Consider the following 23379-nt stretch of genomic DNA (forward strand, 5'->3'; position numbering starts at 1 on the left):
AATAATATCTGACAATTTTTTTATCTTTTTTAAACAAATTACTGATTGGTTATAAATCTAAGTATAATTTTATTCGTAATGATTTAGGTTGGTGTAATTTTAGGTAGGTTTATGAAAAAAAAAATAAAATACTAATTATGCAAAATTTAAAGTTTATAATTATAATGATAAACTTTTTTATTGATTTGTTTTCTTGTCGTTTTTTAAACAAATGTTATGGTATTTTTAGAACCTTTATTAAGTATAAATTGTTTTTATATTTTGTTTTTAGAATCTAGATTAGAATTAAAATTTGTTTCTAAATTATCTACTGGTAAATTCTATAACTTGCCACATAAAATTTTAAATAAGTTATCATTGTTTAGAAAACTTATTATTTAGCTTATTTTTCTATGACTTTTTAAATAAAACAGGGTTGCCAAAAAACTAGGAAATTAGGAGTTTGACAATTTAGGCTAAAAAATCTGGAATTTGAAAAATTATGAAAATAAACTGGAAAAAACCTGGAATTTTAAACTACTTTAACATTTTAAGTAGAAATTTGACACAAAAACTCAACCATATAAATAAAAGTTTTTGTCATCATAATTTTTTTATTAAAAAACACATTTGAAGTAGCATTACAGTATCTTTTTAATATTTATTTACTAACTAAAATAGTTATTTACCTTAAACTAAACCTTAAAAATTTACCTTAAAAATAGACCCAAAAATGTTTACTTTTAAAAATCAGCAGAAAATTTGCCAAAACCATTTGGCAACCCTGAATAACGATACAAGTTATGAAAATTTAAATACAAAGAAAATACACAGTACTCATTTATTTAGTGTTATGAAAATTTAATGCTTGTTTAACAGCTACACAGATTCATGATTTACTAAAAATTAGCATACAAGCAACTTTGCATGTAAAAGTAAAGTTAAATTTTTTAAAACTTCGTACATTAAATATGTCTTTAAATACTTAGTAAGCTTTGAAAGTAAAGCAGGTAGTAATTTTTAGGCTTGTAAAATATTTCATAAAAAATTAGTAAAGTTGCAAAAAAGTGCTAAATATCAAATTGCTATAAAATGAAAAAAATTTATAATTAACTTTTACATATATATACTAAACTAGTTAGTTGTAAAACTATTATTTACTTATAATATGATAAACTTTAGGTATATACATGTATAACTTTTAAGACAAAACTTGTTAAAAAATAAAATCATGCTAATTGAAAATATTTGATAACTTAAATTTATTTATATAAAAGGTCTAAAAGCGTTATTAATACAAGGATTAGTGAATAAGTCAGAAAATGTTTAAATATCTTTTATAAAGGTTCTTATACAAATTATGTTTATATAATTTTAATTAGTTGTTTATTATTATGTTGTTTATTGTGCAATGGTGGACTCAGGCATCAAAACCTGAGCCACTTAAACAGGACACACAAAAAGAGAAAAAGAAAATAAACTTATATTCGAAACTTTAAGATAAATTATAGATACATATATATATATAAACATAATTTAAATGACAACACAATATGATATATAAATGAACTAAATTAAAAATTCAATTCAAAAAATTCAAACTTATATATTACTTAGTACACACAACAAAGAAGTTTGTCTAAAATCATCGCTTATAAAAGAAAAATCATAATTACAAAATAAATAAGTAAACTAGTAGTTTGTAGGGGGAGGCGTAGGGAAAAGAATATTTTTTATTTTGTTTATAGTGGAAAATTAGTGAATTTCACTGGTATTTATTGTATCTAAATCAAATCTTTTTAGCTTTAAACGAAATTGTTCTACCCCCTCACAAGATACTATATCCTGAGGTAGTCCGTTCTACATAGCTTTTGCTTTGTGAAAAAATGCGCCTTGCCACTGACTGTTTTGAAAATCATGATTACATTTTATTTTCAAATTATTTCCTCTTAGTTGATATTTATTTTGAGAAAAATTAAAAAACTGGTTAGAAAAACTTTTATATTTGCCATTTATAATTTTGTAAAGAGTAAATAGATCAAATTCCCATTTTTTATATTCCAGTGACTTTAAGCCAAATTTAATCATTCTTTCATTATATAATGTGTAAGATATGTTGCAACGACTACAAATATGACGGGTAAAACTCCTTTGCACAGATTCAATTTTATTAATATCCTTTTTTAAATGGGGTGACTAAATTTGGGTACTAAATTCAAGTTTAGGGCGAACGTATGTTTTAAATAGTTTTGTCAGAATTGAAGCAGAATTAGTTTTAAAACTTTTTAATATTTGATAACATGTAGTTTTTGCAATATTATATAAATAGTTGATATGTTCATTCCATTTTAAATCTTCGGAAATATAAATTCCTAAATCTTTAAAAACTTTGATTTCTGGTAACTTGATGTTATTGATTAAGAGTTCAGTTGTAGAAGATTTTTTTCGTTGAATATTTTTTATAAAGGTTCTTATATAAATTATGTTTATATAATTTTAATTAGTTGTTTATGTTAGATGGTTTTAAACTAATTAGAAGCAAAATGACATTTAGAGTTGTTATATAGTTGTCAAAGTAAATAGTTTGTTTTTTGGATCAAGTAACAAGCAATAGGATTTATAAATAATAAATAATACTTGAAACTTTCTTTAAAAAAGTACCTACAAAGTAATAAAATTTCTAAATGTTTAAATCGAACTAGGTGTCTACTTATTGTATAAAACATGAATAATTTCATATAAATACTAAAATAAGTTTAATTACTAAAACTTAAACATATTATGACAAAATCCTAGCTATGAAAGAAAGCATAAAGATCATTAAAAAATGAACGTTCATTAAAGCCGAGGATGACTGTTTGCTAATTTCTACTAAAAATTCTTCGAAGTATCTCTCAGTACAAGAATTCGATTGACAACATTTAAACTCCATACTGCAAATAAATGTTTTAATAAGTTTTAAATTAATTAATAAGTTGTGCCAAATAAGTTTTAAATTAGCCATTAAAGTCTTAACATCAATAATTAATTCATTTAAAAATTAAGTTAAACATGTAAAATATATAACTTTTTCAATACTAAAAACTTTAGTTAGATAAATTTGAGACATTGTATTTCGAAAAAAGTGTTTAAAAACTTAAACTGTTTCGTTTAAATTGGCAAACCGAGTTGTACCACTATAATAATAAACACATATTCAGTTATATCTACCAAAAGTGTTAATAACATGTCTAACTAGAGATAAATGGCTATTTTTTAACTAAATATAGGTAATAACATTACTTAATTTGTTAAGTATAAACTTATAAAATTCATATACTTAATTAAATCAAAAGTCCTTACATAAAATTACTATCTTACCTTATATTTAAGAACATAATTAACTTAAAAAGAACTAAAATTTTTATTATTATATTAAATATGGTGCTCACTTAAGGCTTGGTTCGAAAGTGTTATTTTCAAGTTCAGACCATACAATGAGTTAATATTTATACCAAACTAGCTCAACTAACAAAATTTTATATTTATATTATTGAAAAACACAAACACTATGTAAACTTACAAATCTATTATTTTAAAAGTATTCAGCTTCTAGTAGTCAGATGCTTTTTTAAAGTCAGCAGCTTTTTATATATTTAAAAAATTTGTTAACATAAGTACTACTAAGAAGTTCTTTAAGCTTTTTTATGTTGTAGAGTTACTAAAAACTGTTGAAAATTTAAGTAATTATTAATCTAAAACAATAACAACGTTTAACAAAACTCTTTGAAAAATTACTTATACTAAAATAAACTTAAATCAGAAAAAATGTCACACAAAATCATACCAACTTTCCTTGTAAGATGCTTTCAACAATTTCAACTTGATATTCCGTATCTTCTTCAGTATCACCTACTTGTTTCGTTAAACTCGCAAACTTATTTCCAATTTCACTCAAACTGATTTGATTCAAAATATCCGGATCGCAACCAATTTGCATGAAACAGTGTCCGTATGATACTTTCACTTTAATAAAAAGTTAACTCTATAAAAAATAAACTTTTCAAGTACAACTATTTGAAAATGAAAACAATTTACTTTTGATTAGACACAATTCAGTTTAGTTTGTAAGTGTATTTTATAAAAGTAATTTATAAGCATTTTGCAGTGCTTTAAATAGTTTATTTAAAAACATACTTTTTCTACAATTAACAGATACTTTTTGTAAATAGTAACTAGAAAAATTATTCTTGCTCAAAAAAACATATATTTATTGTAGAACACTAGCTACAAATTTGCAAAAGTCTTCGAGCTTAGAAAAAAGCAAAATTAAAAACAAGCATAATTTTATCCTTCAAAAACTAATAAAAGTTAATTTTAAAATATTTCAAGCGGTATTTCAGATAATAAAAACATTAGTAAAACGTTACTTTAAGTGATTCATAAAAAAAAAGAGTTTTTTAAAACTTATGAATACTTGTCAACATGCATATCAAAGGATAAAAATACAATATCAGCTTATTATTGTAGCAAACTGATTTTCAACTTAAAATTCACATTTAATTAAACTCTTTCACATACCAACTTGAGATTGCATTTAAAAGACATCAATAAATCTAATAAAAGGAATACTTTTTGTGCAGTTTAAAAAACAAACAAAACCAACAATCCCACAATTGTGGAATAAGGAAATTTTTGTCGTCACCCTTCAGGATTCCACTGGCGAAGAAACAGGAGTCGGCTTCGGATTCACAGGTGACAGTTTTGGTTGTGTTGGTGACACTTCTACTGTAGTTGTCGACGTATATGGCGCCTTTGAGACATTCTATAGCGACACAAGTTGATGATAAAATTGTCGTTACTATTATTATAAATAAATTCATATCAACAAATTCATATATTTAGAAAATCTTAAAAGTTGTTGTTTTTATAATTTCAAGTTATATACTTACAGTCTGAAAAAAGGTTATTGTCAAAAGTATTGTTAAAAATGATTTATAAACAGTAAAACGGTTCTACAAACAGAAATATTCATGGAATTTAAATGTATACACTATTTAAAAAAAAAAACAAACTTTGTATTGTAGTTGTCTAGTCTAATTTATGCATAAACTATTTAAATATATTTATTTATCAAATTTACAAACCTCTGTCCCAGGCTATTGCTTTTAATAAACAAAGCAATTAAAAAAGTTATCAAGGTTTTCAATAATATATCATCACGCCAAACTATACACTTCACATAAACAATAAAAAGTTTGATCATGAATAAGATTTAAATGGAAACAATTTAGTTTTATTTTTGTATTATAATCACCACTTTAACTAATGTAGGTTAAAAAAAGTTGTTGTAAAAATAATAACATTATTAAGTTTTCTATCAACTATTTTGAAACATGGGTTTTAGTAAGTTCTTTAAATGTAACTAGTACATAATTATGTTTATAATGTAAAATTAAATATGCAGTTCTAATAAAAATTAATTCATTTAAAATTTTACTAAGTTCAAAAAAAAAAGTCAAGTCTTAAAATTTAAACAAAGTTCGAAACACAATTTTAAAGACAAACATTTAGATTGAATGAACCATCTTAAAATTTGTTTAAAACTTTGAAACTTGTATCTGTAAACACAATTTTTAGTACATTTAGTAGTTTTTTTATCTTTACAACATTTAGAAAAATAAAATTTATTCGTTTTCTGCAATATTTTTATCGCATGATTTAAAATAAAAACAATATTTTTAAATAATTTAAAAGTTAAAGCTTGAACTAAATAACTTCCATAGTTTAGAATTGTCAACAAAAGGCTATTTTTTACAATAAAAATAAAAACTGCAGGTAATATTTTTTTAGTTAAAATATAGTAATAAGCACTTATAAAAAAAAATTTCAAATAAACTTTTTTAAGCAACAAAAATGTTTAGCTAGCAACTCAATACAAAGAACAAAAACTTATTTTGTACTCAACAAAACACAGCAATAGCTTGGCTAGTTTTTGGAAAATTAAGCCTTATAAAAACGAGCTTGTTGTAACTAATTAGTCATCGTTGAGTAACATTTGCAGTAAATAGAAAGCGTTTTATTAAATAATTAAATTATATATTCATTTTTGTTTTGTATTAGTTAAGATAACAGACGTTTAAAAATTAAATTAATCTTTTTTATTCCTAATTAGATATACTGTAAGGTGTTTTTAATTAATCTAAATTATTTAAACAATTTAATGTAGTTTTTTTATTTTGAAATTTTAAATTAATGGGATTTTGTAATGAAACAAGTTTAATAAAAAATCTAAATAATCAGTTTTTATTTATTGAAGAAATATTTTTTTAGTTGTATTTGCTTTAATAATTGTGCAAATAAAAAATCAAATAAACAAGACAGAACCATAAAACTGTAATAGTTTTACATTTTACCACAACCTGTATATAAAAAATAAGTTTAGTCTTAAGGTATTTCTTGAATATTTAATGAACAACATCTGTTAAATAAACAAGTAAGAACCATAAAGTTTATGTTAGTTTTAGTGTGTAATATAGCCTTTTTTTTAAAGTTTTTGGGTTAAACCTAAACCGACAAAAAGTTACTAAACAATTTAAAGAACAACACTTATAGCTTCAAGATTTTATCAGATCAATTGGTTTATTTGAATAACCTTGTGGGATGCCCGAATTTTTTTATCAATTAATATAATAAAAGTTACATACTAGTACTATTCTTTAAATATTGTTTTTTTTTTGTTAACTTTTTAGTAATAATGTTTAAAAAAAGTGTTATCCTATTATTCTTAATATTTTGTAATTATCTAAGTCTGAACAGCAGTTTAGTAATGCAAGATAAGCAAAAAAGACTAGAATTGAAAATTGAGGTAAGTTATCTATACGAAATTAATTATCTTTTTTATAGATCTGTTACTTTAAGAATTAAAAATAAAGAAAACTTTGGCAAAAGTCTACAGAGTCTAAACTTTTAGTCTGCCGAAATTATCATATAACAGTTATAGTTAGTTAGACATAAGGTTTGATCATACCAACTCGATCAAACCTTTATGTTAATAAAAAATGTAAAAACAGTAGAAGTTTATTTCTTATAAAGTAGTATCATAAAATATTTGCGAAGATATACTAAACTGAACTAAATCAGTGACTTTTATTTAATTTCGAGCTCTGATAAGTATAATAAAATATAATTTTAATTTTAATAAGCACCTCACTATCTTATAGCTCCTCAGTATTTTTAAAAGTTTAATGAGCCAGGTTAATGAATTGAACTTCCGAATTTAATTGATAAGTGATTGCGGGCCACTTAAATATTGAGAATTTATACCTAAATATAATAGTATGTATACATTTAATAACATGTTTTATAAATAAGCGCTAATTTTAGTTCACAGTTAGTTTTTAACCAAATTTGTACTTATATTATAAAAAAAATCTTAAATTTGCATGGTTTACATAAATATTTTTTAAGCTAAAAATGAGCTGTGATTTTGGTTTAGTGGACTTTAAGTTTTTCAACCCCTGTTATTGGAGAACCTTGTTCATTAACAAATTAAGTTTGATCAAAATAGTTAACAAAAGGTTGTTTAAAAATTACAAATATTTAAAATTTCTTTTAATTTAAACTGTTTTAAACTTTTCAAAATGTAAAGAAAAGTATTAAAAAATATGTTTTTATATCTAACTTTTGTTTCAACTATTACCCAAAATTATACTGTGAGATCTTGATTCAAAAAACAAAATTTATTAGAAAAAGCATTAAGCCTTATTTTCAATAACTTATAAAGTGACTAAGCCAAAAAACAGAATAAAATTTCTCTGAAAAGAGATAAACTATCAAACATATAGTATAACTACTATAAATATTAGTTGACCTGTATTGTGAAGATTTACAAAAGTGTACTTTTGCTGCCATAGAAGTTTGAAAATTTTTGAAGATAAGTTATCAACTTATACTTTATTGACATAATTATCTTTTTATGGATCAGTTAAAGTGTTTTGAATATTAGTGGTCTTGCTTCTTTTTAATGACTAACTAGCTTATTTTTTGCATTTTTTAAACTTATTAGTAAGTATCTACATCAGAGTTTATCAAACTTTTTAAAGAAAATAGAAAAGGCCATGGCCCCCTTCAACAGAATTACTCTAAAAACTACAATTAAAAGCACCTAAAACCTTTTTTTTGATCTTCATCAGCAACTCTGTAATATCTAGTACAAGTTTCTAATTATGACCAATGCCGACATCGATATTAAGCACAATTAATTACCAACTAAAAAATAATTTTACATAATCAACTAGTAGCTTAAAAAACTGACAAGATTTTTATGTATTTATTATGAAACTAAACTACTGTTGATAATAAAGCTTTGCGCAATTTTATTTTTGTTATACAAATTTTAACCATTTTTTTTACGGATATTTCACTTAATGAAAATTATTAATAACTTTATTAACAAACCCTAACTTAAATCTAAAAAGAAATCTAACAAACTAAAGGTGTTTATAAGTAAATTTGTCAAGAACCTACACAAATAGTTTTGGTTTGCTGAATCAAATTTTTTTGTGTACTTTTTAATACTGATGAAAAATTTTAAAATGATTACAGATAAAGTTTAAAAAAAAAATTAAATTTAACTACCTATATATGTAAACCTTATTTTGAAACTTTAAAGTTTTACAATTCTAAGTTACAAGAAAACAAATTAATTCAAAAAGTTTATATACACAAAGTTGCATATAAAATAATTTAATTTTACTTATTTTTTAAATTGTTCATAGTAAAATTATGTAGATAAAAGTTGCATATAAGTTTATTTAGGATTGAGCGGTCTTATCACAATATTTATTAATACTCAAGCAAGCAAAAAAAAAAAATTGTTTAATTTAATTTTTGTACAAAATAAAAATGTTTTACTATATTTTGTATTTGCTAGATTTTCAAATTTCAATTCACTACTTTCAGTTTAAAAAAATCAAAAAAAGAAAAAAACTAACAAAAATGAAAAAACAAATCAAAAGAACAAAAGCAGCATAAATGACTTAAAAGCAAAAAAAAAAAAATTAAAACTTATATATTTGTCAGTTATGTTTTTGTATAAAAATATGAATTAAAAATGTATCAAACTTGTCTTTGGTATTCGATTAACTCACTTAATTTGTAAGTTTCAACACATTTGGATTTAATTTTTGAAGTTAAAACAAGCTCAACAATAACTTTTAATTAAAAATTTTACAAAAAGTTAAACCTCAACAGACTTGTAATTAAAATCACAACAACTTAAATTTTTAACACAGTAGGGAGTTTTTAATACTTCGAGGAAAAAACAAAAATATCAGCTAGTTTTTAAATTAAAATGAGCTAAATTTCAACCTTAAAAAGAAGCAAAAGTACTTTTAAGGAATGTAACAAACTAATTTGTTTTTAAGTTCAGAGGTTTTTTATGAAACTGCATTAACTTCAAATGCATTTATAAAAATGAACTTTGGAAATGTCAAAAAGTACAAAATCTCTAAGACACTTTGAAAAAAAAAAACAAAAAAGAATTTTTCTACTAATAGGAACGAACTTGCTTGCAAAAAATCGACAAAATAATTCAAAATTTGTTTTTGCTAAAAACCTCCTGTCAAAAGATGCAAGTATTTTCTTTAAATCTGAAACATAGAAAAACAAATAGACTCAATATGAAAATATTCCAACATCTGAAAAAGATAAGATTTGTGCAACTAATACCAAACCGTAAATAAATTGTTAAATTAACAGTTTACTTTAAAATCTGAGAATAGATTTTTGAGCAAAAACAAAACTTTGAATGAATATATCAGGGTTGCCAAATGTTTTTGGCAAATTTTCTCCAGGTTTTTCAAAGTACACATTTTTGGGTCTATTTTAAGTTTACAGTTTAGTCTAAGGTAATTAACTGTGTAAAATAGTATAAAAAAAAACTTAAAAAATACTAAAGCTAATTCAAATGTATTTTTTAATAAAATATTTTTGACAATGACAAAGTTTTTCTATTTAAATTAAATTCTTTAAAATTCCAGGTTTTTAATAAAATTTTTCAAAATTCAAAATTTTCCAGTTTTTTTTTTCAAAATTTCTCAAATTCCAGGTTTTTTAGCCTAAATTGTCAAATTCCAGGTTTTTAAGTTTTTTTGCGACCCTCATATATTAGAAACTTTTTTTCTGGTAATTATTGGCACTATAATTTCATAGAGTTACCATAGCCCTGAACGTTAATAAACATGTTCAACTGTTTTTCGAATTTTGAAAAATAGAGCATCTGATGACAAAAGGCCTCACAAAAACGAGAGATCGAGTACTCTCACATTCAAGAGACTCTCTCATACATTTTGAGAGAAATCTCACATTTGAGAGACTCTATCACTTTTCTCATATTTACTAGATATCAACGACTTGCACCCTCTTTCTTCTCCTGATGAACTTGGAGATCCTCCATTTCTTGTGGTGCATCGTGGTTGGTCCGTTGTGCAAAATGTGGATGGCCATATTTCTGCCATAAGTGAGTCCTCTGAGTAGCTGTTGAAATAACATTATTTATATAATTTAATATATTTAATATAAATTATCTAAACAGTTGTGCAAAATGTGGATGGCCATGTTTCTTCCATAAGTGAGTCCTCTAAGAAGCTGTGGAAATAATAAGTTTCAAGTTGTAAACAATTTGTTTGTTTCTTTAAGTTATTTAAAATTTGTGAGAAGTATAAATGTTTTTGCCATACGTGAGCCCTTTTAGTACTGTGGATAAAATTTATGAGAATATTTATGTTTAGTTACCATGTAACTATATGACATAAAAGCTAAGGTAGGTAAACAACGGTTTTTCATTAGGTAAGAAATTGAGGATATGTTATTGTTTAGCATTTACATAAAGAAACTTTGGGGTTGCTATTTTTTAAGTCAAACACAAGCCTGAGTAAATTAGAAAATCGTATAAAAACTAATAAAGTAACAGCCAAAAATAAAAAAAACAGTAACTGTTAGTCAAGCTTAAATACTTGCATATTTGTATTAATAAAAAACGACATAAGATTTGGAGAAAAAAAAAACTATAAACTTATAAAAAAAGCTGATTTTATCCTCACGATTGAAAATTTATGAAAATTGGTTTAATTTAATCTGAGTTATTTAACAAAAAATAAACAAACTTTAGGAGTGATTAGGAAATATTGCGAAAAATTTTCGTGATCCGAACTTCTTACGATGACTTCAAAAACTCTTCTTTCATTGTTCGGATCCATACCCTGGAAAAATTAAAATATTATTAAATATCATACTAAACTTCTAGAAAAAAATTAATTGCTACCCAGGAATTAAACTATTTGGAAAGCTTTGTAACTCAAAATAACAGAAATCATATGTTAATGAAGGAGTTTCATAAAAATCTAAAAAATAACTACTTAATGATCTTTTTTTGCAGACCTATTTTACCCAAAACTAAAAGTTTCAAATATTTGGTGCAACTTTTAGATTTCAGTTAAAAAGCTGCACCTCATTAAATACAAAAACCTTAAAATAAATACTACCTGATTAATTTCATCAACTAATCTGAAAGGATTGACAGATACTTGTTGTAATGGAATCAAATACAGCATAATTGACACAAATAATTAAAAAATAATATTTATTATAAGTAATAACCTGATTAATTTCGTCAACTAATCTGAAGGGATTCACGGATACTTGCTGAAGTGCGATCAAATACAGCATTGTTGACACACTTCTCTCGCCACCCGATTGCCTGTGGGGGTTGAGTTCCATAAGCTGGGTTTCAGCTCTGAACTTCACCCTGATCCTTATCCCGTACTTGTGGAAATCGTCCTATAATAGGGAAATTACCATAAGTGAGAATTGTAAACTTTAAATATTTTTTTAGATTTAGCTAAAAATAGTTTTTATATCTAGTAACTTTCTGTAATTTTTTTTTTTAATAAAAAATATTTTACAAAAAAAAAATTGTATTTAGAAATTATTCAACTCCGTACTTGTAGAAATCGTCCTGTAACAGGGAAATTACCATGAATGAGAAGTTAAAAAAACTAGAAGTGAGAATTGTAAAACTAAAAAAACTTTTTGGTATATAGTTAAAATAAATTTTAAAATCCAGTAGTTTGTTTAATTTTGATTTTTTTTCAATATTTTTTTTTATAAAAACAGAAAATCGATTGTAGGTATTAGTTAATTCCGATCTTGTGGAAATCGTGCTATAATAGGAATATTACCACAAATGAGAATTGTAAAATACTAAAAGTTAATAAAAACGCTTTTCTTATAATTTAAAAGTATATAAAACAAAGTAAATAAGGTTTACTAACTATAGATGAATAAGTTACTATTATTAGCTGGTGATCTATTTTTTTGTGTAAAACATAGTTTTGAAAACAAAATAATAAAATAGTTGAAGTTACAAGTTGATCTTTAATCTGATCTTATATTCTTGAGATCTCCTTATCAATATGTTAAGATCTTTGATCATTATCTCTAAAGATATAAGTTTTACAAGGTTTAAGATCAGTATACTGCTGAATCAAACTTATAATAAAGAATTGTATAAAATACTAATTTAAAATACCTGATCATCTGAGTGAAGATCTACTTCACCAACGCAGCCCATGTTTGCAAAATATTCGCTGAATTTCTCGTTCACTCTGAAAAATTAATATTTGTTATTGAAATGTTACAAGTATTTGCTGTATTTTTTATTAGTTTTTAAATATAAAGATATTTTCAGCGTATATAAAATTTATTCGAAGATTTGACTGCTTGTCTTAGGAAATTATATAATTTCAAAAGCCACCCGAACACTTGGGTGCAATTTTATTTTGGTGAAAAATAAATACATACATGTACAATAAATAAACAATATTTTTCAATTTATCACTCACTAGAACAAGTTCTTATATCAAGTATAAAAAATGGTATAAATATATTGTCTTGATACGGGTAAAGTAAAATTAATACATTTATTTTGAATCTTTATCAACAAACGATTAACTTTAAATTTTTAATAGTTAAATTTATTTTGACGAAGTTAGATGTATTCTTAATTAAAACTTTATTATCCTAAACGCAACGCGTGGTAGAATATTTTACCTAGCAACCAACTTAATCATAGGTTGTATATTGCTTTTACATGACTACCTAGTTACCATACCTACTTATTACCTAGCAACAATTTACTCACCTAGCAACCAATTTTTTCATGGGTTCCACCCATCTGGTCTTCACGTGCTCCATATTATTCTTGTTCTTTTTGAGTTGTTCTTCGTTCTTACTGAGTTCCTTCTTCAGTTTTTCGATCTTCTCCGTCACTTTACGCGATTCTTCGAGTGCCTGTGTAAAAAATGACATTAATAAAATATAAAAGAAATTTATTTGTATTTACATTTTATGAGTTAGAAAAAATAAACAAAATTCAAAAAAAGTATGATTAAAAGAATTTCAAGTTTTTATAAACTATCAGCTTTTAACTGTTAACTTTTATGTTTTTTAAACCAAATAGAGCCCATAATTAAGACTTTATAACTAAGAGCGCCTACAAAAATAATATATTAAACATTAAGAAATTTCTAGCTTTTCACCAGAATTAGTTTACCAAAGATATGTCCAAATGCAAACTTGACTTACTTTGCTCATGGTGTTTTGAAATAGATGCTAAATTATTATAATTAAATGATTTATGTTAGAGTTTTATATGGCAAAGTTTAGGTGAATAACAGTTAGAGTTAAGGTGATTATCAATTTAAAACTATGAGTTCAAAATTTAATATTTTTAGGCCATTAATTGGTTTTATTATATTGTGTATAGAGTTTATACTTAAAGTTTTTAATTTTAGTATTTAATGATAAAACATTAGGAGTTAAGAATTCATTTTCTGGTTATACATGATGGAAATTGATTTTTCACCTACTAAGTATTTTATTTTTGATAACATTATAAATATAAACTTACATCAATTTCAAATGTTCTTATTTTATTAACAAACAAACTAAAAAAACAACTTACGTCATCATTAATATCACCACCGAAGCTCAGTTGCGATTTTAAATCTTCCAATTGATCTTCAAGACTGCTCAGTTCTTTGGGGAGAGCCAAATATTCCTTTAAAAGTATTATTTAAATTAAATATTTGGTTTTGATTAATTACACCTTTGAAAATATTACGAAAACAAACGACAAAACGAAATGTGTGTTTGATTGTGAGAAACGCATATTATTAGATGTTATTATCAATAAAGCTTATATTTATTACGGTTTAACAAAACTTGTTAGAAGTAACAAAATTGTATAATTCAAAGTGTTGTTAGTTTTAAATAAGTTCGATTTAATTAAATTTCATTTAAAAAAAATAACTTTTGTTATTTAATTCAATTTATACTGTAAAATATTTTATATAACTAATCACAAATCTTCAACTAATTGTTGCACTTTTTACATTTAATAATTTTGAAATTTCAAAATAATAAACTATTGTAGTACTAAAAACTATTACAAAAGAACAAAACTAATCTAAAAACCAAACTGAAGTTAATTACAGTTAATTAAAATATTCGTATAAAACTTATTGATCAGATTATTTTTTTATTATATTGAATAGGCGTCCTTATTAGGATAACTTAATCATATTTTATAAGGCAGCATAACCCAGTTTAACGTATTATAATGATAATAAAAACATTAAAAATTGCTAAAAAATACTTTTCATGTATTTTATTTTAATGTTTTCCCACTTAAAAAATCTTGATTAATGTTTAATAAATTAATTTAAGACAAAACATTTATTAACTACACAAAACATCATATAGACAAAACGAAACATTGTGGTCAGTATCACACATACAGCTGTCTTGTACTTTTAACTATCAAAGTATTTATCACAACTTAACATTTATAATCAAACATCATGTAAATTATTTTCACACAATCTAACATTTAAGCAATTGTTTTCAAACTAGTTTCAAACATATTACGCAAAATAACATTTTACTAGTTGAATATTTTTTAATTACTTACTACTTCCTTAAATAATTTATTTAATTTACTTTTTTTTGTAGGTTCTAATCAATCTGGTATAAAATGCTCGCATAAGCAGCAAATTTCTCATAAGTTTTTTGTTATTTAGCATTTGTCTTATTTACAATTAATTTACCTCATCAGCAGCATATTTCTTATAACTTTTTAATTAATTATTTACAACTAATTTACCTCATCTGTGGGTTGATTCCCATCTGGTGTAAGACTGCTGAAATACTTGAAAAGTTTCTTGGAACTTTCCTTCTGAGATTTCACATGGTGACCCGCCCTTTCTATATGCCTGTAAAAAGTTTAAAATTTTTATAGAACTGTATGTATATATGTATTTATATTTCAATTTTTATATTTAGATGTTTAACTTTCACATGTTCAAAGAAACTGAATACACTTGAAAAGCTCTTTCAATTCAATGTATTGTTGTATTAGTTTATAATAACTAACTGCATTATATCAAGACTATAATTTATATTTTTTTATTGTTACTAAACACATGAGTAACAGATATATTACTAAAAAATAACAAACCTTATGAGATCACAGTTAATAATTAATTTAAACATTTATCAACACTAACTGCATAAAATCCTAATTATTATATTAATTTTTATTATTAATCCTTTTTTAATATTAACTACATCAACTCAAAGTTATATTGTTTATTTTTTATATTAATACTAACTGCATCAAATCCAGGTTATTATATTCCCATCCGTCAACTTCTGACTTGAGAAATTTGTGATGTTCGTTTATTTGCATCAATTTCGCCATCTTCACAAATTTTTCACGTTCTAATTTGGTTAAGGTCTGAAAATAATAATTATTTTATTAAAGAAAATTACTAGTATATATATATAAAACAAAATACAAATAACTTATAAAAATTAATACCTCAAATCTTCCCTTTTTCATAACCTTGTTTATTTATTTAAAAATTAAGAATAATATTCATATAAAAATTTATATATATTTTTTAATTTGGTCAGTGTCTGTAAACAATAATATTTTTTTTTAATAAAGTGACATTTTTAATAAATTTCTTTTTATTTGCATTAATTTCGCCATATTTACAAATTTATCCCTTTCTAATTTGTTCAGTATCTGATATATTAAAAATTATAATTAAAGCTTAATATATAATATAACTATTATTTTTTAAAACTTAAAATAACATTGGCTCTTATATGAAAGCTTTATGTACAAACTACAAGCTAGTTTTTATAGAATTAAAATAACTTATTTAACTTTTGAGATATTGTAATTTTTGTAAACAAATACAAACGGATAGACCGCAAATTTTTTGGGGTTAATTTTGTCGGAAATTTTAAAACCACAAAAAATCTATCTTTTCCTTCATTGTTTGAGCTAGAGACCTCAAACTTTTAGGAAACGTTACTTTTATAGTTTTTAATACTTTGAATGTTGTGATTTTTAAAACATTAAAAAATAAAAATTTTAGACAAAAAAAGGAGGCTTTTTTTTTTGTAAAAATTCTTAAATTAAAATTATTCAAAACTAAAAAAATCTGCATTCAATCGTTTTTAAATTAATAATAAGCTTTCTGTGAAAATTTGAAGAAGATTGGTTAAAAATGAGGGAGAAGATAGATTTTTAATGAAATAGTCTTGTTTCGCGTTTTTGGTTGGCGCCTTCCATTAGGAACCTATTGAGGTCACCAACTTTGATCGCTCATATCTCAAAAAATACTTTGAATTTTTTCAAGCGGTTAAAAGTTTCTGATAGCTCAGATAAAACTCTATAAAATATGATCAACTTGTAAAAATCAAGGTGGACCCCCCCTATGCCCTTTAAGACACAAGCTTTCTAGGCGAGATTTAAATAGTTTATGATGGTACATTAACTTTTTTTTAAAGGCCTACTTCAAATTTTACTTTATTTACCAACAACTTTTGTCTAATTTTTATCTTATTTTTTATTAGGTCATTTACATATAATTCTCAAACTCTATATTATGTAATAAATATTAAACTTACACTAGCATGCTTGGCAAATTGAACAGCAAGTAAAGCTTTCTTCTTGGCGATATTTTTGTAATCGTTTCCAGTAGATTGTTGTTTCTTCTTCAAATTGTTAATCTGCTGGTTTAATTCTTCCACACTGTGTGATAGTAATAAAATATAACGTATAGTACATATTATAAAAGCAATTTAAAATTTAAAACGATTCTTTTTGTTAACTAATACTTTCTTAAAACTGTAGTTTTGTTAATATTTTTTTTGTTTCAAAGTTTTGAACATTAAAGTGAGAAAAAAAAGAAACAACTAAATATGTGAATTTAATAACAGTAAACAAATATAACTTAAAGTTATGGTTTGATAAACAGTTTTGATCAACTAATGTTTTACATATAGCAATAAAGTAAAAATGTTAAAAGCTAAACATTTTCCTTGAACAAAATTTTATTCACAAACGTGCTTTCTGATTTCATTCTATAACTTATAACACAACTAATACAAACTTTTTCTCCTTCAACATGATTTTATTGACCAGTGTTTTCCTGGTTCCCTTCCTTCTGTGTATTTCTTTCAGTTCCGTTCTTATCTCGTTGTCTTTGTACTCGACATCCCTCAACTTCTTCTTGATCTCCGCCTCTTGTCTCTCCAACTCCGCAAGCTGGTCTCTCAGGTTCTGTCATTAAATTATAAAAATTGAAGAAATAATACTAAAAATGCACATTTAGCTAAGTTTAGTTAAACTGAGTACTACTCCGCTAAGTGGTCTCTCAAGTCCTTGATAAAATATTAAATTTCAAAAACATTATCAGAAATGTATACTAAGTTAAGCTTAACTGAGTACTATTTTAGACAGTTGGACTCTCACGTTCTCTTTAATATTCGGTAATAGCTAGTAAGTCTTAAGTTTAGTCAACTTTTTTAGTACTAAAATAAATCATCTGAAGTACAAAAAACTAATCATACAATATTATCATTGTCTAGTGGCCAATTGATTAATCAATTACTGTATAACTTATGTCGTATGTGGTAAATTCATTAAAATTTAATAGAGATCTTCAACTCTCAATTGTTAAAATATAATCTTATGTACATCTACTTAAGCTGTTTTTTTTTCGCTTTTCGGTGCATATGGTTTATCAGAAAAGAACATCATATATTTTTTAAGTTGTAACTGTATTTAAAATTTAAATATTCAGAATCTAAAATCACCTGAATAGTTTTGAGAACTGTGTCTACTTCTTTCTGATTGGTTGTTACCAAATTGAGAAATTCTGCTTGTTTCAGACAGTGGTTACCTGTTTATAAATTATTATATAAATACTATTATTTGCAAAAATATCTTGTTTGCTGTAAATGAAAATATATTGAATTATATTGCTAATAACTTTTTATTTTGTTGTAGGTGTCTATTTGTTGTTTGTTGAAAATATCAAATTGTGCATCAGTTACGAAATAGTGTTTATTAATTTTTTTTTAATATTCATCTAATATTACTTACAAAACAATACGAAAATACACCATTCACTACCTAGTTTATATATTTAATTTTTATCAAAAAATGCAGTTACCTGTGGAAGTGTTCCCGGAATATTTGGATTTTTTAATCTGAATTCTGGTTCCTCTTTTGTTACCATTTGAAATGATGAAGAAAATAGTGATGTTTCCATAATTTACAATCTGAAATTAAAATTTATATACCAATTATAATGTACAATATAGAAAAAAAAAACTCTAATTGTGCTCGCAATAACTATTTTTAAAGAAATTAAATAACGTAAAATAGTTAAAACAAATTCTCTTTCAATTTATCGTCTTTAATTTTGAAAATACTTTAAAATTTATGTTGCTTCTATTAAAAAAAAATAATAATTATCTTCCAGTATCATTGTATTGTGTATTTGTTTACAAACCTGTCGCATGCAATTCCTTGTTTTTTCACTTCCAATGGGAATTCTGTGCACACCAAATTTGTCACACAAATAACTCATAACTCCGTCTGGTGCACTGAAAGTTTCTCTCATGAAAGTGTGGAATCCGAATTGCCTATTAATTTTTTAAGTCAAATATAAAAAGTTGTTTCCTTATAAATGTACTAAAATAATTTAAATTCAAAAAGTTTAGGATTAATCATGTTCTAAAAAATGTAAGATTGCTGTCTAGCTATAAATCTATATGAACTATAAATTTATGTAAATTGTTGCATTTACATTCGGATACTTTTTGTTATTTAAATATTTTACAAATAAACAACAAACCTTAATATATTATTGAGTTCAGAAACATAATAAATTAAGTAATCACAAAAATTTACACGGTATTTAAGTAAAGATTGCATAACTTATTGTTTGCGTAACAGAAAAAGATCAATTAACTTTTTAGAAATATTTATACAAAATATATGAAAATACTATTTACAAATAAACAACAAACCTCAATTTATTGTTAAGTTCAGAAATTAATTAATACTCATAAATACTTATACAAAGTATGTGAAAAAATTATTTCTTTATAAATAAACAAACAACCTCGATTTGTTGTTGAGTTCACCACTTGGCTGGTAACTTTCGCTTTTAACAATTTGTCCGTTTCTGTCTCTTGGTATCAAAACTGAATTAATGTGGCAATTACGACCCCCTGACCTCATCATTTTGATGAATCTGTTTGAATAAATAAAATAATGTATATTACTAATTAGATTATCAAAACTGAATTTATGTGGCAATTACGACCACCTGACCTCATCATTTTAATGAATCTGTATAAAAATAATTAAATAAATGTATACTAAAAAAAGTTAAACTATGCAGCAACCTCTACAACCCATCTCTAGAATTTATCTGTGTTTTTTAATTTTAAGTCAAACTTGATAACCCTTTTGATATATATATATATAGATAAATAATTTATTGAAATGGCGATTTTAAAAATTCTGGAACATATGTTTCATAAAGCTTTAATTTTTCATAAAGCTTTAATCATCAGCCAGTTAAATTCAAAATAAAAAGCACTGTACTAAACAAAGATACAAAAGTTATGCAAAAAAACATTTTAAAATCGCCATTTTAATAAATTATTTAAAAGCCCTTCAAGTGGGCTCAGTTGAAAGTGTTTAAGTTTAAACATTAACCTTATTTTATAAATAAATAAATAAATAAACAAATATATATATATATATATATATATATATATGTAATCATAACACAGGTTTTATCAATAAACTTATTATAACACTAATTCAAATTATACAGTAATCTTCCTTTATTCTACCAACATATGTTTCTGTGTGTCAACGAATCAACACACTTCAACTGGGTTCTGTAAAAAAATAATTACTGTAATGAGAGAATAGAAGCATAGAATAAAGTAGGTGTATATATGTTTTCATTAAAATAAGATATATTCTACAGATAATAGTTATTAATAGGTGAAATACTTAACATTAAATCCGACTGTTATAAAACTATATGATATTTGTAATTATTAAGTCTAAAATAAATAAGTAAGCTAAATTACACAACAAAATATAGTATAAACAAACAACTTACGTTAATAGGAAAGATAACTAAATCAAAATTTCTAAAATCCTATAACGTAAGTTGTTTGTTTATATTATATTTTGTTGTGTAATTTAGCTTACTTATTCATTTTAGACTTAATAATTACAAATATCATATAGTTTTATAACAGTCGGATTTAATGTTAAGTATTTCACCTATTAATAACTATTATCTGTAGAATATATCTTATTTTAATGAAAACATATACACACCTACTTTATTCTATGCTTCTATTCTCTCATTACAGTAATTATTTTTTTACAGAACCCAGTTGAAGTGTGTTGATTCGTTGACACACAGAAACATATGTTGGTAGAATAAAGGAAGATTACTGTATAATTTGTTTTTATTTATATTCCAGTGAAGTTACTTTACTAGGATCTTTTGTTAGCAAACAATTAAAACTATATTTTGAACAGTTATAACACTAATTCAAAATAATTATTTAACAACTTACTTTGTACTGTCTTCTTGATATTCACAAACAAATGCAATCATGTCTCTGAATGCTATAAAGTTTTCAATAACTTCTGCAAACTTTTCGTTTGATGCGTCAATCTGTAAATAGTAAAATACAATAAGTTTTTGTGTAAATTATTAGGTTTTATGTTAAAATTTTCAATCACATCTGCAAACTTTTTTTGATTCGTCAATCTAAATAAATATATGCACAGGGTTGCCACTCTTTGAGCCAAAAAATCTTCCCTGAGTGACCAAAAATTTCCCTGAGTAACCTTAAATTTCCCTGAGTTTCCCTGAGTATTTTTCAAATCTTAAAAAAAAAATCTTCTCTTCTAACACAAGTTATTAATACCTCATTCTCATTTTTCTTCTTTAATAATAAAAGGAAGGTTGTATGTGTATGCTTCTGCATTAAATTTATGAAAAAAAATGTTTTCAAAAACTCAATCTTAAAAAGTTTAAACCAATTAAAAATTAAAAACTAAATTTTTGCACAACTTTGTGTAAACTTGTTAGTTAACTTTCTACATAAAAGAAAAAAGTTTAATTTGTTTGACATTTTAATTGACAAAATTTAATTATACTATAATAATAATTTCACATGAAGAACTCACTTAAATGCATATATATAATAATGAATAGTTAACAACAACTTTCATTTCTCTAAACTGTTTGATTATACTTAAGTTAATATAAATTTAAAACTTAAAAAAACTACAATGTTAATACTAAGAATATTGAAGAACTAGCCGCAAGGCTAAAAAAATTCTAAATAACCACTTAAATAATAAAAATTACTAGTTTTGAACAAAATATTGAAACTGGATTAACTAAACCTTATTCTAGATCTAGAAAAAAATTTCCCTGAGATTTTCAAAAACTTCCCTGAAATTTAGAGAAAAAATTAAAACTTCCCTGAGTTTCCCTGAGTTAAAAGAAAAATGCCAAAATTCCCTGAGTTTCCCTGAGATTTTCTACAGTTTGAAAATTCCCTGAGATTCCCTGAGTGTGTGGCAACCCTGTATGCATATATATACTTATATAATCAAATCTTATTTTGTATACAACTTTAAATCAAAAAAGCAGGTTTTCTAAAATAACAAGGTCAATATCGCCCACGTTGGGATAGTTTTAGAACTATGGGCAATAACTAGTAAAACGGAAAAAAGTAAACGGGTATTAAATATTAAGGGCACGAAATCTAATAAAGTTGGGGGTTTCACCTATTTTTTAAAACCTACCTCAAGCACAATAGGTCCGAATATTTTCCCTTTGAAAAGGTTCCTGTTATTTTCCAGCCATCTCAACGCGTCGTATGCATCTCTGTTCTTTCTACTCAGTTGTAATAATCTCTGTGATGATCTCTGCTTCAATACGTTGCACGTCTGGATAGATTCTGTTAATAAATAAACATTTATAGTTTGTTATTTATATACTGAGTTGTAACAATTACAGTGAGAGTCTCTACAAAACTGTATCGATTCTGTTGGAAATAAGTATTTGTTTTAATGAGAATAATAGGTAACTTTGTTGATGTTTCAAAATAAGGGACATAGAACTTTATAGGCTCTTAACATATAAGTACATGAAAAAAGAAAATCCTTGTACAAAAATAAGCAGGAAATTGAGAAAAGAAAAATTTCTGATTAGCACTTTGATATGAAGATCTTCATTGAAAAATAATTAAATTTTTCAAAGACGAACCAATCAAACTCTTACTAGTTGGATATTTATGGAGTTCGTGGTTGCACTTTCCAGTATTAAATAAAGAAATAAAACATTATGATGGAAATAAATGAGAATAAGAATGTATTGGATATACTTATATTTGATGTACATTAGCAAAAACTCACTATTCAATGTCTCATTCAAAGTATATTTCTGATTCGATGAAGCTCCTGGTTACATTTAACAATAAAAAGTTAGGAAAAGAAAATACTTAATAATATTTAATGGCAAATTTCATTATGGAGAAAAGACCAAATTTATTAATTAATTTCTAACAAAAGAAATAAACCATTCAATGCTTCATTCAAAGGGTACTTCTGATTTCAGCACTAGTGCAATTTATTGTTGGACTTATAATTGGAAAGAAAAAATAAAAGAAGTGTAAACAATACCATTTAAAATAACAGATATAAAACTAGATAGAAATTTAAGAAACAAACCATTCAACGCCTCATTCAACGGGTACTTCTGCACTGGTTCAGTTCGTGGTTGCACTTCCCAATATCGTTCTTCACCACTTGGTGTCGCTGCTGGCACTCCTCCAGTTCCAACTGGACTCTGTCATCTCCTTCCAGCTTGTTCATTTCCAATTTCCACGACGCTATCATCGTCTCCTCGTTCTTTATTCTGTGAAATTACATTTAAT

The 23379-nt window shown here is 24.7% G+C and overlaps 1 protein-coding gene across 1 annotated transcript in view; it reads right to left on the reverse strand.

Moving 5' to 3' along the window:
- Positions 1 to 3799: 3799 nt before the first annotated feature.
- The window catches only part of LOC145845558 (structural maintenance of chromosomes protein 5-like), a 39602-nt gene continuing 20022 nt past the window's right edge, over positions 3800 to 23379 (reverse strand). Inside the window, exons 11-30 of the mRNA XM_082952749.1 lie at positions 23194 to 23360; positions 22247 to 22401; positions 21001 to 21101; positions 19512 to 19643; positions 18897 to 19029; positions 18555 to 18663; positions 18196 to 18281; positions 17490 to 17659; positions 17005 to 17128; positions 15693 to 15817; positions 15185 to 15293; positions 13985 to 14080; positions 13163 to 13311; positions 12551 to 12626; positions 11620 to 11799; positions 11127 to 11222; positions 10375 to 10497; positions 10180 to 10186; positions 4625 to 4783; positions 3800 to 3984 (exon numbers count right to left, since the gene is read on the reverse strand). Of these exons, the coding sequence (XP_082808875.1) occupies positions 3800 to 3984; positions 4625 to 4783; positions 10180 to 10186; positions 10375 to 10497; positions 11127 to 11222; positions 11620 to 11799; positions 12551 to 12626; positions 13163 to 13311; positions 13985 to 14080; positions 15185 to 15293; positions 15693 to 15817; positions 17005 to 17128; positions 17490 to 17659; positions 18196 to 18281; positions 18555 to 18663; positions 18897 to 19029; positions 19512 to 19643; positions 21001 to 21101; positions 22247 to 22401; positions 23194 to 23360 (2482 nt within the window). The remainder of the gene's footprint in view (positions 3985 to 4624; positions 4784 to 10179; positions 10187 to 10374; positions 10498 to 11126; positions 11223 to 11619; positions 11800 to 12550; positions 12627 to 13162; positions 13312 to 13984; positions 14081 to 15184; positions 15294 to 15692; positions 15818 to 17004; positions 17129 to 17489; positions 17660 to 18195; positions 18282 to 18554; positions 18664 to 18896; positions 19030 to 19511; positions 19644 to 21000; positions 21102 to 22246; positions 22402 to 23193; positions 23361 to 23379) is intronic.

The sequence above is a fragment of the Thalia democratica genome, unplaced genomic scaffold, assembly GCF_965202585.1.
Source record: "Thalia democratica unplaced genomic scaffold, ktThaDemo2.hap1.1 HAP1_SCAFFOLD_81, whole genome shotgun sequence".
Taxonomy (NCBI): Eukaryota; Metazoa; Chordata; class Thaliacea; order Salpida; family Salpidae; genus Thalia; species Thalia democratica.